Source organism: Urocitellus parryii, chromosome 7, assembly GCF_045843805.1.
Source record: "Urocitellus parryii isolate mUroPar1 chromosome 7, mUroPar1.hap1, whole genome shotgun sequence".
NCBI classification, from domain to species: domain Eukaryota; kingdom Metazoa; phylum Chordata; class Mammalia; order Rodentia; family Sciuridae; genus Urocitellus; species Urocitellus parryii.
This window is the reverse complement of record NC_135537.1, coordinates 9,316,444-9,331,903: the sequence shown is the minus strand read 5'-3', so window position 1 is coordinate 9,331,903 and position 15,460 is coordinate 9,316,444. Positions and strand designations below refer to the sequence as shown.

Sequence of the window (15,460 nt, the reverse complement as noted above, 5' to 3'; positions counted from 1 at the left end):
ATTAAACAATACTTCTAAGTAAGTAATAGATGAGAGAAGAAGTCACAAATGAAGTCCAAACATACTTTGAGATTAATTAAAAAAAACATACCAAAATTTAATGTAAATAAGGAAAATAGTTTACTCAAAAGGAAATCACAGTTGTAAATTACCACTCAAAAAAAGAAGTATTGAATCAATAACCTAATCTTCCATCTTAAGTAATAAATAAAGAGAAAAATAAAAGTGAAAAATGGAAAAGAAACAATAAAAATTATGGAAACAAACAAAAATAGAGAATATAAAACAATAGAGAAACTCAGCAAAGTCAAAAGATTATTCTTTGAAAATATCAACTAAATTGACAGACTTCTAGCTTTACTATCCAAGGACAAAAGAGAGAAGACTCAAACTTGAAAATCAGAATTGAAAAGGGGACACTACTATTGATCTTATAGAAATAAAAAGGAATAGAATAGATAGAAAAATGTATGCTGATAAATGAGATAACCTAGTTGAGATGGAGGAATACTAGAAAAAAATAAACTATCATAGCAGACGCAAGAAGAAACAGAACACCTGAACAGGTCTATAACAAGACTTTAAATCAGCATCAAAATCTTCCTACACAGGGCTTAACAGAGAACTTGCCTAGTGTGCCCAAGGCCAAGGGTTTCATTCCCAGCCCTGCAAAAGGGGAAAGAAAGGAAGGAAGGAGAGAGGGAGGGAAGGAAGGAGGGGAGGAGGGAGGGGAGGGGAGAGGAGGGAGAAAGAGAGAGAAAAAGAAAGAAAATTTTAAAAAATGAAAAAAAAAAAATTTCTACCTAGGACCAAGAAGGCTTCCAAGGGTATTCCACCAAATTAACACCAATTTTTCACAAACTCTGCCAATAAAATAAAAATAGAAGAAACATTTCGAGTTCCTTCTATATCAGGTTCATATGATCCTGACAGGAGAACCAAAGGCATCTCGAGAAAGGAAAGCCTGGGCCTCATTAAGGTGATGGTGCCTTAAACGGGGCCATCAAGAGAATAAAAAGGAACCCATCAGATGGTGGGCGACAGCTGCAAGTCCCCTATCTGATCAGGGTCTGCAATGCAGAGGAGGTAAAGAAGGTCGACAATTCAACAGCAAAAGACAACCCAATTTACAAATGGGCCAGAATTTTGAATGACTATTTCTCCAGAGGTATATGAATGGCCAATAAGCACATAAAATGCTCAATATAGTTAGTCATTAGGGAAATGAAAATCAGAACCTGTTATAGTTCAGATCAGAGGTGTCCCTCAAAAGCTCAGGGATGAGAAAATGCAAGGAGGTTCAGATGGTGAAAGGATGGGGTTATGAGAGCCTTAGTGTAACTAGAACATTAGTCCACTGATGAAGATTCACTAGCGGAAGCTGCAGGCAGGCAGGGTGCGACTGGAGGCGTGGGTGCTGGGGGAATGAGTGCCTTTGTCTGTGGTGCAGGGAGCTGTCCCTCCCTGCTTCCTGGTGTGACGTCCTGAGCGCTTTCTTCAACCACACTCTTCCACTGCACGTCCTGCCTCACCTTAGGCTCAGGGCGACGAAGCCGACCAAGGACTCAGACCTCTGAAACTGTGAGCCCCCAAATAAACTTCTCTAATTGTTCTTTTCAGGTCTTTTGTTCAGCCGCAGAGAAAAAGCTGACTAAAACAGAACCACAGTGAGAGAGCACTTCACAGCCATTAGGAGGGCCATTATAAAAACAGAAAATAACAAGTGCTGGCCAGGATATGGATAAATTAGAGCCCTCCTAAATTGCTAGTGTGAATATCAAATAGGGCAACCACTTTGGGAAACAATTTGGTCATTCTTCAAAAAGTTAAACATAGAATTAGCAATGTGACCCAGAAATTCCATTCCTAAGTAACAAATCAATCAAAACCAAATGAATCAAATGCCAAATTAATCAAAAACACATGTTTTCATAGACACTTGTACATGCATGTTCATAGAGCTTTTTCATAACAGCCCAAAGTAGAAGCAACCCAAATCATCATCAACTAATGAAAGGGGCAAACAAAATGTGGAGTATCCATAGCATGGAATATTATTTAGCCATAAACAGAAATGCAGCACTGGAACATGCCAGGTAATGGAGGAACCCTGAAAACACTAGCTAAAGGAAAGAAGCTGGACATGAAAGACCACATTATTTTGTGATTTCATTTATATTAAATGTTCAAAATATGGAAAAGCTATGGAGAGAGAATAGATCTGAAGTTGCCAGGGCCTGGGGCAGAGAGGAATGGGAAGAGAATGCTCATGAACATGACCTCTCTTTCAGTGATAAAAATGTTCTGAGGTGGACAGTGACGAAGAGAGTACACCCCATTGTTGAGAGCCACAGCCAAAGGGGCCCCAGCAAACTTCCAGCTGCCAGCTGATGATTGGCTCACAGCAGCCCCAGCAACATCTAGCTGATTGGCTCCTCCACGGAGCTGCTCATTGGGCTGTTTCCCTGCCCTTTCAGACCACGAAGCTACTCATTGGGGGACTTCTTTGGCTCCGCCCATGAAACCCAGCCAATCAGCCTCAAGAGCAGGAGGATTGTGGGAGGTGGAGAGGCTGGTGTGGGGGTGAGAGGCGTGTGGGAAGCCAGTGGTGGCAGTTGGGCTCTGAGGGTTTTTCCTGAGGAGCTGTTTTGCTTGGCGTTTGTAGTTCTAAAAATAAAGTTAGTTTCTTTTCACAAGTGGCTCCTGAATTGTGCCCAGACAGACTGCGGCACCCCATGAACGCACCACAAACCACTGCACTGTGTGTTTAAAGTGGTGAATGTATGCCACATGGATCACCTCAATTTAAAAAACAGTCCCTATATTTCAATTATGAGACAGTGTAAGGGGAAAAAACATTTTGATTCATTTTGAAATGATGAATTAGAGATGGATCATAGATTAACTGTAAAAAATAAAATCATTAAAATTAGAACTTAATATGAAATACTATACTCAGACACCACAAGTGAAAAGATAACTCTGTATATTAAAATGTACGAATTCTACAGATCCTCATCATAACTTTAATAAATGAAAAGTAGTAGTTCAGGAGAAAATATTTGTAACATATATGACAATGGATTAACATCTGGTATGCACATTAGAGAGAAGGACAAAGTAAGAGAAAAGGTGGCAGGAGCTAGGAAACATCATCTAATACACACTCGAAGAAGTATGGTCACTCAGTGAACATCTGGAAGTTTCTAGGTAAGCTCAATAACACTAAGTGAGCCACAAAATAAAACCATCATTTGACAACATCGTATTCTTGTCCTAAAAATATATCATTTGCAGAAAGCATCAGAGAAGTTGGGTAGAAGCGGGTGCTTGCACAGATGACCAGGGACAAGTGTAAGCTGGTACACTCTTGCTGGAGAAAAATTTGGCAGTACATTCTAAAATATGTATATTGTAACCCAGGAATTCCATTTCTAAATAAAATCCTTGAAAAACCCCGTGCCCATGCATAGGGAGTGAAAAGTGGAAGGATGCCCACTGCAGCCAGGCTCCTTACAGAGAGATGCCCGGAGCCCCCCAGCGTCCACTGCAGACAGATGGTTAGATAAGTCCATCCGCAGCCATCCCACTACACACCCCAGTGACCTTTCCCGAATGCCTGGCGAGCAAGGGAATGTCTTGGGAGAAACCAATTCCCAACAGTACTGTAGTAAGACCCCGGTGAGGGAAAGCAAAATGAAGTCAACCACCGCTACTCACCAGAGCACCCGCCCTCCCTGGGGAGGCTCTAGGTGAGGAAGGGGCGTGCACTCCCAGGTTTGAAATTTATATAACACTTTACTGTTTGAAGCTTTACAAGAATTAACAAAGATTTATATAAGATATACAGCTAAAAGTATACTTATAGTTTATGTAATACTCTTTAATACTAGTTTAAAATGTAATACTCTTTAATACTAGTTTAAAATTCTGATTTAACTCATAAATAAAAAAAATCTTACCTTCCAAATTTTCAATTTTTTCAATGTTGTTTAAAGCTAAATTCAAATATTCAAGCTTCTTGAGTTTGCTAACATTTTCTGAAATATACAAAAATGTAATCAACCTTCAAGATAAAAAGACATTTTTACACATTTATTATGAAAATGATAAGATCGGTGGATTATTATTATGGTTATTATAATCATGCGGTAAAATACTAGATATCCTCACTGTTAAGCCACAGCTGAATTGGGTTTCTTTTACTTAAAGCCAAGACCATCCTGATACAGGACTATCTTTTTTAATAAATCTGAATGCCCATATAGACAAAACAACAAGTAGAAACAAGCCCAGGAACCACGGTAGAATGGGACTTTTAAAGACAGCTAATAAGATAGCAGGTATTGCCGAGTGCCTGTTATGTGTCCCTCAATGTTGTAAGCACTCTGCATATATTATCCAATCCCCATAATAACCCCGTGAGGTGAAATCTATTGCTGTCTCCCTTTTACAAATGAGAATACCGAGGTACAGAGAATTAATCCATTTGTCGAAGGTTACATGGTACAGCCAGGAAATTTGACTCCGCAGCTTGGCACTAAATCATTACACTGTGCCTTGAAAGAACAGTTCTTTCTAAGATGACATGAATGATGAAATTCCTGCTAAGGAATGTGAGTTTGGGACACCCTCACTTAAATAATGTCTTTTCTGCCCATTTCTCAGGGTTACTATGAAAACCCAACATGATGATTTATAAGCATCACCCTTGTCATCATTAATAGCTCATCTAAAATTTATAAAATTCATATATTTGTTCTCACGGACCTGAGAGTAACACTTCAGAAATTGGGGTCTCAGTCTACTCATGTTTTAAAATTTGTGGATAAACTAAGTTTCTCTCTGCAATTATTCAAGTAATACTAATGTTTACAAAAAGCTCCCTAGCAACGGCTGAGCATTCCACAGTCAACAGATTTGGAGGTGTCTACGTGCCAAGAATTATGATAGACAGAATGTCTAGCCTGCATCCTGCACAAAAATACCCAGTGTCATCCTTGTTAAAATAGCCACCCACATGAAAACACCTGTCCCAAGGAGAATTCCCTTCCCCTCCTTGGTCTTTGTCATATGTATAGCCTCCAACTCCTGCAAAGTCACCTGATAGGAATAACCATAGATTTGTTCAGCAAGAATTTCTTCAAATAACTCATCAAGAACCAAGGCAATGGGTTGGTCAGGAGAAAAGAAAAACAAAACAAAACAAAAAGCCTCCATTAGGAAAAATGACGAGGCCCTCTGAGGAAGTGGGAAGAGGGAGTTTCAGCCCTAATATGTGAAAGCAGTTATCACCCACTGCACAAGCAGAGCCATCAACTTGGAGGGGGACACGTTCCTTCCCAGGTGGAAGAAGCTCTGCAGACCCCCGCTTTATGAGGCCTGTTGTGAAGTTGGGCACTAGAGCCGCCCCCACAGGTTCTGCACTTTAAAGGGACCCCAGATGGTCCTCAGCTCACACTTGGCTCAGCGCTGCCGTAGAGCTTCCTCCACAGCCCATCTGCATCTCCCAGCAGGAACAGAGCTCTAGGAAAGAAACTGTTTCACAAACTTCTACCTCAAAGGCACAAGATTTGAATCCCAGAGAAGTAGTTTCACTTGCTAAATAAGTGCCTAAATGCCTATGGGTGGAGCAGCACTGAAAATCCCCATTATTAGGATTTAAAAGAGTGTTTAATTTAAGAATACTTTGGAAGCAAAAATTTAAGCTTTCTCACAGCTCTGAAAAGGCATGAAATACTATGCTACTAATTAGTAATTGTGATGGACCCAGCTGTGGAGATTAAAATTCGGGAACTCTTTTAGATGTGTACAATTAGGACCGCTCTTCAACAGCCCATGCAGAAAAGCTGGTGGTGTTCTGTAAGAGTCTTTTTAATTGAACAATATGCCAGAGTTTCTAATTTCTGGTAAAGTAAAAGATGCCGAAAATAATTATCTGAAGAAATATAGAGTTTTAGTAAATCTTCCAAAAATGAAGCAAATCTAGGCTTTTTACAATCCCAGAGCCAGTTTTCAATGATCCATAGGGTTTCTCGACCTCAGCAGTGCTGACATCTTGGACTGGAAATTCTCGTGGGGAGCCGCCCTGGGCATGGTGTGATGGATAGCAGTATCCCTGGTCTCTCCCCCTAGATGTCAGTAACACCCTCTACATCACACACACACACACACACACACACACACACACACACACACACACACACACACCTCTGAAAACCAAAATGTCTCCAGACTCTGCCACCTGCCCCCTGTTTAGAAGCACTGCATGTCACACTGAGAGTTGACGATGAACTTGAAGGCTGACCTCTGGGCTCCAGTGCAGAGCAGGGTGAGTACTTGCTGCCTCAACTGGTTCCAGCCCTTTTCCTCCAACTGCTTTACCTTCTCCTCTGCTCCACCTTCACTGGGCTGGCTGGGACGCTCTAGGGTAAATGACAACAGCACAGCAGCTGTCATCTAAGAGCATCTAAGAAGAGCACGTAGCTCGTGGTGAGCCTGGCACCAACTTGTGCGTTGGGTATTATTGGCCCAGTTTTATGGATGACAAACTGAACACTACCTGACTTGTCTCATTTCACACAGCTGACAAGTGGCAGAGGCAGGGCTCACCTGACGTCAGGTCCGCCTGACGCCAGAGCCTGGGCTTGCTTTTACCACCCACAGTGCTGCCAGCACTCCACCTGTTTCCAAGGGGCAAGACCTCCATTAGCGTGACCCCAGAGGCTTCTCTTCTCTGTGCTCCTTCATTCTTATGGGGGTACAGTGGGAGTGCTGGGGGTGGGGGAAGTTCCGGTTTATCTGATGGTAAACTGGAAGAAGAAACTGGGCGTGTTCAGTCCCACACTCTTTCCTGGCTTCTGGGATTTTTGTCAGCAGAAAGCACATGGTCCCAAGACCCTCTTGCCATCAATCACAGGCATTCATGGATAAGGGAAATCTGTGGTTGCCCAGTCTTGCATGTGGTAAGGTGGATAAATTTATTTGGGGGGCTGTATTAGCAACCCTACGTGGCTGCAAGTCTAATCCACATTCTTCCAAAAGCTTCATTAGTTGTAATACTAATATTTGATTTTCATATCCCTAACCCTGCATTTATCTCTCATTTTCATTCTAAACTAGAACCCCATCAATGTCTGATACTGAGCGCAGCCTTGCACACATAGGATGCAGCAGAATTAACCATCACAGTCTGTGGTAACCTCAGTAGGACGGATTGAGTCCCACATAATCCTTTGGGTTTCCCAGAGTGACATAAAATGTCTGAGTTATATCTTCCTCCCTTGTAAACTTTTTAAAGAATCGGGTGGACTAATGTGTTCCTCAGATTTAACTCATCTCCCAACATGTTGTTGTCTTTCAGGCAACAAGAGCAATTACACATGGCAAGGTTCAGGGACACATTCCAACACTTCTCCCAAGAGATGGCTAGCCCAATCCCCGAATGCTCTTTTTCATTTACTGTCTCCCTCTAAGAATAACACTGCATTTTCCAGAATTCTCCCATTCAAAATGCTAAAACATCATTAGAACAACGTATTGAAACTTACCGATTTTTCCAATGAGGTTATTTTGAAGATAGAGAATTTTTAAATCCCGGCACCACTTGTCAATATGTTCTAGCTTTTCTATTTCTTGCTGATGCAAGGAGAGTTCCTCCAGAGAAAAAATTACACACTCGTTGTGTTCCGCATTCCGCCTGATGAGATCTTCCGTGACTGAAAGAAAATTTGTTGCATGCTACATTTCCAACCCCATTGTCCGTCATCAGGTTCTTATATTCTTAATGCATTATTTTTCTTTGCAGTTAAATGTCTATTTGCCAGGCCCAAGTGATTTTCAAAAGAAATGAGATCAGAAAATTGATGCCCCCTCCTAGAGTTTCCATGATGCCATCATGTGAGTCAGAGGGAAGAAAGAGATGTGATGGTGTCTTCTATCACATTTGCATTGGCCTGTGTGGGGTCTATGTATCTTTTACTGTGTGGATACAGACAGAGTTGGCAACTTATGACTATCAGGGTGCTGCTATGGACTCTCATGGGGGCACCATGTCAAACCAGATGAGACCCCCTAACTGACCTGAGACAGAACAAGTTCCACCCAGAGGCAGGCTGGCTAACTGAGGAGGAAATAGGAGAATATCTCCCATCATTCAATAAGGAGGGGCCATTCACTCATTCATTTAACCAACATTTATTAATTTAAGTTCAGCTTAAGGGAAAGGAAAAGAACAATTAAGTCTTAGATTGCAATCTTATAAAGTAAGCAATACTTAGTTTGCTTTCAGGAGGAATAAAATGCTGCTCAGAGGAGGAGCAGAGTTGCTTCCGCTTCCTAATAAGAATGAGGTATAGCCTGGGGCTTCTTAGACTAGGAAGATCAAGAATAGGCACCAAGTGGCTGGGGACCATACCATGCTCCCCTGCTGGAGCCAGGAATGAAATCATGGATCATCTTTATAAGATGCACCCAAGTCAAAGAGGCAATGACAATGGAGAAATCCTGCTATCCTAGTGCTGTTAAAGATGTTACTCCTGGGTGCAGTGGTGCACATCTATAACCGCAGCAACTTGGGTGAGACAGGAAGATCACAAATTTGAGGCCAGCCTCAAAACTTAGCAACTTAGCAAGACCCTGTCTCAAAATAAAAAATGAGAAAGGCTGGGGATGTGACTCATAGTAAAGCATCCCTGGGTTCGATCGCCAGTGCCAGGGGGAAAAACGATGTTATCAATATAGTTGAAGCCTCACTTTTTAAGCAGAATACTGCTTGCCCATTCTAGGGGACAATAAAGACTTCTTCATTGTCAGTGGAGGGTGCCAGGCACTGCTCTAAATGCTTTGCATCTATTAAAGTGTGAATATGTAGAATTATTATTCACATTTGTCAGTTGAGGAATCAAAGGACAGAGTTTGAGTAACCTGCTTGAGCCTTGGCAGTCAGTGCCAACTGGGTTTTAAATGTGGAGTCCAGAGCCAGGCCCGGTGTTCCCAAGTTCTCTGCTGTGCCACTTCAACAGGAGCAAATAAGAGGCATTTGAGATTCCTCAGCTTCCCGAATATACAGATTCAACTAACTGAGGCAGGTTCTCCACAGCGCCTTTGGCTGCCCCACCTCTATACCACATCCTTAAAAATGGAGTTTGTCCTTCTTTTTAAATGTAAAAACATGTATGAATCAACCATTTGTGTGCAGTTAAGTGTACTTAGGTACTTCCATGGTAGGAGAGAGGGTGCTGCAATGACAGTTATTTAGGAAAAAAGACAAGGGGACTGTAGAGGTACCGAGATTAAAATACCATAAGTAAGGAATGTTCCAGCTGCTCTAAGCTTTGGCTCCACTGATAAGCAGAGACGGCTGCAAACCTGGCCTGGGAAGGGACTCTGGCTGCAAAGGAGGCTGAAGGGTAGCAGCCACCAGCCCTGGCTTGCTGGGACCCCTGTAAGGTATACTGTGCAGTCCCGGAAATGCCACCACTAGTTCATAGGGCAAGTTACACATAGTGTTCTGTTTGAGGAAGAAAAAAAAAAAAAAAGCAAAAACACAAAAAACAAAACTTCCTGAAACTAAATCTGAAAGGTATTAAAACTACCCCCTCCACACCAAGTTAGTTCTAACAGTTTTAATCAACTGATAATGAGTAAATGAGCAAAGCCAATTTGAGAATATGATAAAGTTACTATGGATTTAAAATGAATTCTCTATCTGTAATTTATCTACAAAAATAATTCTCTTCTCAAGGATGTAATGTGGGTTAAGGGTTTGAAATGGCACAACCAATATTATCTGAACAATCTTAATGAAATGTTGTAGATACTCATTTATCAGATCTCCAGTGCCTAATGGTGTGTAGCTACAGAACCCACCATCATACATGAGCATGGGCTCTGGATCCAGCCAGGGGTGGGAAGAAAGGTGAGGAGTAGACCAGAGATCCAGCTCTCCCCAGGCCAACTCCAAGGAGTCCGAGAAGCTTAAATTAAATGTAGTCTTCAGGGTTATTATCAAGGCATACTTCCCAAGAGAGAAAGAAGTACTTTATTTAGCAGTTTTATTTATAACTCGGCACAGGGCCTTTACATATATTCTTGCCCATATCCTGGTTGAGGCCTAAGTTTGGCATTCCTATCGAAGTTGTAACCTTCCTCACTTGAACTCCAAAGGAGCTGCCATCCGTGATTGGATCCAATGTGTCTGGGGGAATTCTGGTAGCATCTCCAGCATCACCTGGTCTCTGGCTTTGAATGGTCACATGAGCACCCACACACCCTTCTTGGCTCTTGGGGGCCACTAAAGGTATCAACCATAGGCTTCCCTAGCTCTACAGTCCTAAGACTTTTCCAATCTGTTTAACCATGAAGACTTACAGGCCTGACAAAGTCCTACTGGTACCAAATATCATTCCACATTTTCTTACTAAATCCTCAAAATTTAAGAAACTCTTTTCATCTACTATTATATGTGTAAAACTGATCATTTGCATGCAATTATCAAATCATCCCTTTCAGAGGCATGCAGATATCAGAAAGGAGTTGTGTTGATCTCTGTCTCCTAATCATGAGATTTAAGATGTTAAAAAATCGCTATTAGATTAAAAGGGTGGGGTAAGGATATCCCAGAGCATGGATAACTAGTTCCTATGCACACAAAGGAGAGGAAGGCAGGTTGCCCAGAAGCAGCAAGTAAACACAATTAGGATAGACTTAAAAATGGAGAAGCCTAGAGGAAGGGAGAGCCCTTTTCTGAACTCTTTGAAAATAAGCAAAGTGCTGAGTGGCATATGGTTTTCCAGCACTCAGGAAACTGCTGTTACACAACACCACTTCACCTGCAATGGCAAACATCAGTGCAAAAACCAGAGTCCCCAAGAAGAAAATTGCAAAAATATCTACATGGTGTGTGGAGATTATAGCGTTTCACACTTTTAAATGGGAAAGCATTTTGCAGTTGTACATACTAATCTAAACCAAACATTCTTTAACTCCAAGGAACACTGTCACCTTTAGAAATTCCTACTCTGCATAATGCAGCACTACACTTAGGTGAGATCACTCTAGGAATTTAAACATTCTTGGGAAGCATTAGTATGCCATCATAAGAGTGTTTAACAATACCTGTTTGATGGTAAAGAACGTACAAAGGGACTAGATGAAACATTCCTTCACTTTCTTATTTTAGAAAAATTCAAATAACAAAATACAAGAGTCAGATTGACTTGGAGAGTATCATGTTTTATAAATAGCCATATTTTTCATTGGATTAGAATAAAATCAACCAATATGAGTCTAGCATATTGTTCAGTATTGTCAAACATCATGAAAGAACTAGCAGATACACATGTGAAATAGATATTAAATAGAAATAAAGGAGTTACAAATAGGAAGTTTACCTTTTGTAGTATCTAAACTGTTTTTAACCATTTCAAATGAAAACTTTAAAAAACAGAATTACATATTTGCCCCATCTTTTCTTACTAGCTCAGGGTCATCCTCATGAGCATCAGGAGCAATTCTACTGATCCAGTGATACCTTTTGGAGCTATGCTATACAGGGTGCTATTAAAGAGCACAGCATGTGATGGGGGAGAACAGAAGCATCCAAGAAGAGTGATAGACAGAAGGGAGGGTGGGCAGTGCTATTGAGTCAGAGGAAGGATGTCAGAAGAAGGTTGTAGGGGGTGAAACCTAAGCTAAATCAGGAAATGAGAGTAGATGTTTACTAGAAAAAGAAACGAGGAGGGCACCCCAGGCTATCTTGGATGATGCAACCTGCTGCCCAGTCTCTCCTTCAAAACTGAGTCATTCCCCTCGATGCTGGGAGTGTCCATCTTCTTCTGGAGTCACCTCAGTTAAAGAAGCACACGTCCACCAAGGTCACATCTTCTCCAGGAGAGCCCTATTCAGAGAGGGTTGTGTGGCTGTAAAAGACCAGCCCTTCCTCAGAACTTGGACAAGTCAGTAGGTCTATCCTGAGTTTAGAGCTCCTGGGGCTGGTTAGCCGAGGCCTTCTTTAAGGTCCAAATTCCCCAAGAGCACTACCTCACAGACCTCCTGCATGCTAATCTCCATCCGAAAGTCTGCTTCCTGGAAGAATTGACTCCAGAAGAGATCCATGAAGGCTGATGGTCGCTAAGATGGGGACTTGTAGTTAGATCGCTTGCTACAGGAATGTCCATATGGACACTGATGGTCAGTGGAACATAGTGCCTAGCCTGAGGTAGCTAGTAATCATCAAGGCTGAGTGGTGTTGAAAAGAGATGAGAGAGCAGCTGGAGGAAATGCACTAGTATGATACAGCAGACATTAGAGAAATATGGGGAAAACAATAGGCAAAGGGACAGTGGTATTGGGCAGATTGAGGCTACAAACAATTGGTAATGAAAGACTGAGATGCTAATTGGTTACTAAAAGCTAAATGTAAAAACCAGAGCACTGCAGTGGTAGCATATGATGAGGTTTTCATTTTGGAACCAGAGGGCAGAAAAAGCATAGGAGCAAGGCCAGACCAACTGTAAGACTAGCAGAGAATTTAGGCACCAGATATAATGGAGTCATAGGATAGGATTTATCCTCACAGCCTGAAATAACTTAAAATCCAGACAAAATGTATGAAAGCAATTTTTTAAAACACCGGTCTTCAGGAAATCAAGAGGAAAATTAGCATTTTGAACAGAATGAAAAAAATGGAAAAAAAATAGCATATCAAAATTTATGGGCTACAGCTACAAATTTATAGCACCAAATGCCTGCAGTAAGAAATGAGAACAGTCATGAACAAAAGCTTTCACTTTAAGAAACCAGAAAGAACAAATTAAACCTAGAATGAGCAGAAGAAAGTAAATAAAAGATTATAACAGCAATCAATAAAATGGAAAACCAAAAATAGGCAAAGCCGATAAATATTAAGATTTAAGAAAATAAAATTAGATAAACTTCTACCCAGAAAGAAAGAAAGAAAGAAAGAAAGAAAGAAAGAAAGAAGATATGAAATACCAATATCAGGAGTGAGAAAAGTGATGTCATATCTATTGTACAGATGTTAAGAGGACAATAAAGGAATAATATAAATGATTTTATGCAAAAAATTCAAGAACTTACATTAAATAGGTAAATTCCTTAAAAGATAAAAACTACCAAAGCTCACTCGGGAAGACATGGGCGAGCTGCAAACCCTCTGCCTTCCAAAGTAATCAGATATGCAGTTAAAACCTTCCCACAAAGAAGGCACAGCTGTCTGCACTGATACACACTACCAAGAATTCGAGGAAAAACTAATATGCTATACATCCCAACCCTTCTAGAAAAATTGAAGTGTTAGCATGATATGGAGGCCATTTATAGGGAAGCATGGGGGAGATGCAATGTGTGAGAGGGATTGCAGGGGAGCAGCAGGGGGGACCACCCTCTCCACCTGAACCACTCAAATCTGTCCATCTGCCCTGATTCCTCAGGGGGCAGTGTGGTGCAATGCAGGGTCCAGAGGGCATCTTTGGGAGAAGGCATGTAAAACATTTAACCAGGCCTGGCACACAGTGAGTACTCAAAAGAGGAGTAGTCATTTGTCCTGCTGCCAGGACTTGGGTTTAGACCCATCTCTCCCATTTGAACTCCTACGTGGCCAAGTCATGTCTCGGAACAAAACCCTCCGGTTTCCCTGTCACTCTTGTGAATTTTAAATCTTGCAGATTTCTATATTCTCATTACAGTCTCCAAAATCTGTGTGTCTTGAGTCCCACCGGCCTTTTCCTGGGGACTTCCATTGTCTCTGCCCTCCATCTTTTTTTTTTTTGTTTTTCCTATCCCTCACCTGGGCTCCCCCAATGACCGTCAAGAGGCCCTGTTCTCACTTTCACAAGCCTCCAATGTTTCCTTTTCCTGGGCGAAGCCTCAACCTACCTGGGAGTAAGGGCCCCTGTGTGCCCTCTGGGGATTCAGGCACCCCTCTTGAAACGGGCTACAACCACAACATCTGTGTTTGCCTTCTGCTAGGAAGGTGACCCCCTGTCTTGTTCATCAATGTGTCCTCACTGAATGACTCCGAGTGGGGCTGTAAATCTGATAAGTTAATGATGTAGCAAATGCAAGTGAGTGAGATTCAGAGAAAGAGCAAAGGGTAATCCACAAAGAAAAAGTTATGTTGATTAGGAAGAAAAATCAAATAAAACAGGTGGGACCAACCAAAGGTGCAGATGGCGCTCTCAGAGGAAAGATCTATTGGTGACTGTTTGGAGTGTGGTCCTAACATTTACAGACTCCTCCCTCCACCTTCTCTGATCCTCCCCACCCACTACCACAACCAGGCTGTCAGCGACTCCAAGGCAGCGACCCCATCATGTAGCACAGTCTCTTGAATAAAGAATATTAATTTTTACAGCACTTTTACAATGGCAAGTGTGATAAATTAGGTGGAGCTAAGCTAAACTGCCATTTGCGGGGGTCCAAAACGTGTTGATCAGAATGGTCCAAGCTCAAATAAATAACTGCTCACCATCACCTTGTGGACTCAACACTTTACATTTACTATGTCTGTAAAATAACACTTCACGTCGGAGATGAGGAGGCCGTGGCCCAGAGGTGAGGTCCCTGGCTCAAAGTCGCCGAGGCGGTGGAGACGCCTGTCCCCAGGGGCTCCGGGGCCTCCACTGCGGCATGCTATCCCTGGACGGTCCGCAGAGGGCTGCCCAGGACCACGACCTGCCTGGGACCTCGCGGCTGGGCTGGGCGGTGCGGGCCCCGACCCGGTGCTGACGCCTGAACCCGCGCGCGGCCGCGGCCCTCGGTCCAGGCCCACGCCCTTTTGCCCCCTCCCCGCCTCGCGGGTTCCGAGGAAGGGAAACCTGGGCCTCCTGGAACCGGCCGGTGCGGCGGGGACCCGCACGATCTGCGGACGGTGGGAAGGGCCGGATGGGGGCGGGAACGCGGAGGGGGTCGCTTACTCCGGCCCATGGCGCCTGTCGGCTTCGCTGGTCCGGGAAGCCCGACCCGGACCCCCAAGACTCGCTTCGCGCCTAGTAGCCACAGCTCAGCGCGTCCGGCGGGAACCCGGGAGCCATGGCAACGGGGACTCTACGGCGGCCGCGAGGGGCTAAGAGGAGCCGTGTTTCCTGCCCTTGGCTGGGAAAAGCCGGGAGACCTGGGGGGAAATCTCCGGAGGACACAAGGTCTCTCCCAACCAAAGGAGTCCTGGCCACGTCCCCGCCCGCGGCTTCCGCCCAATTCACTGTCCAGGCTGCTCAAAGAATCACCGGACGCCCTTACTTCCCAATGGGATCTGCCTCCTAGGCAGGACTTTCAGCATGCTGCACGTGTGTGTGTGTGTGTGTGTGTGTGTGAGAGAGAGAGAGAGAGAGAGAGAGAGAGAGAGAGAGAGAGAGAGAGAGAGAGAGAGAGAGAGAGAGACACTTGCCTCCTAGGCATGGCTTGGCTTTCAGCACGGTGTGTGTGTGTGTGTGTGTGT

General features: G+C 43.1%; 1 protein-coding gene across 1 annotated transcript in view; it reads right to left on the bottom strand.

Annotated features, from left to right (window-relative positions):
• Dnaaf11 (dynein axonemal assembly factor 11) overlaps nucleotides 1–14,949 on the bottom strand; it is an 83,182-nt gene extending 68,233 nt beyond the window's left edge. Inside the window, exons 1-3 of the mRNA XM_026407753.2 lie at nucleotides 14,940–14,949; nucleotides 7,551–7,718; nucleotides 3,963–4,040 (exon numbers count right to left, since the gene is read on the bottom strand). Coding sequence (XP_026263538.2) covers nucleotides 3,963–4,040; nucleotides 7,551–7,718; nucleotides 14,940–14,949 — 256 coding nt within the window. The remainder of the gene's footprint in view (nucleotides 1–3,962; nucleotides 4,041–7,550; nucleotides 7,719–14,939) is intronic.
• Nucleotides 14,950–15,460: the final 511 nt, after the last annotated feature.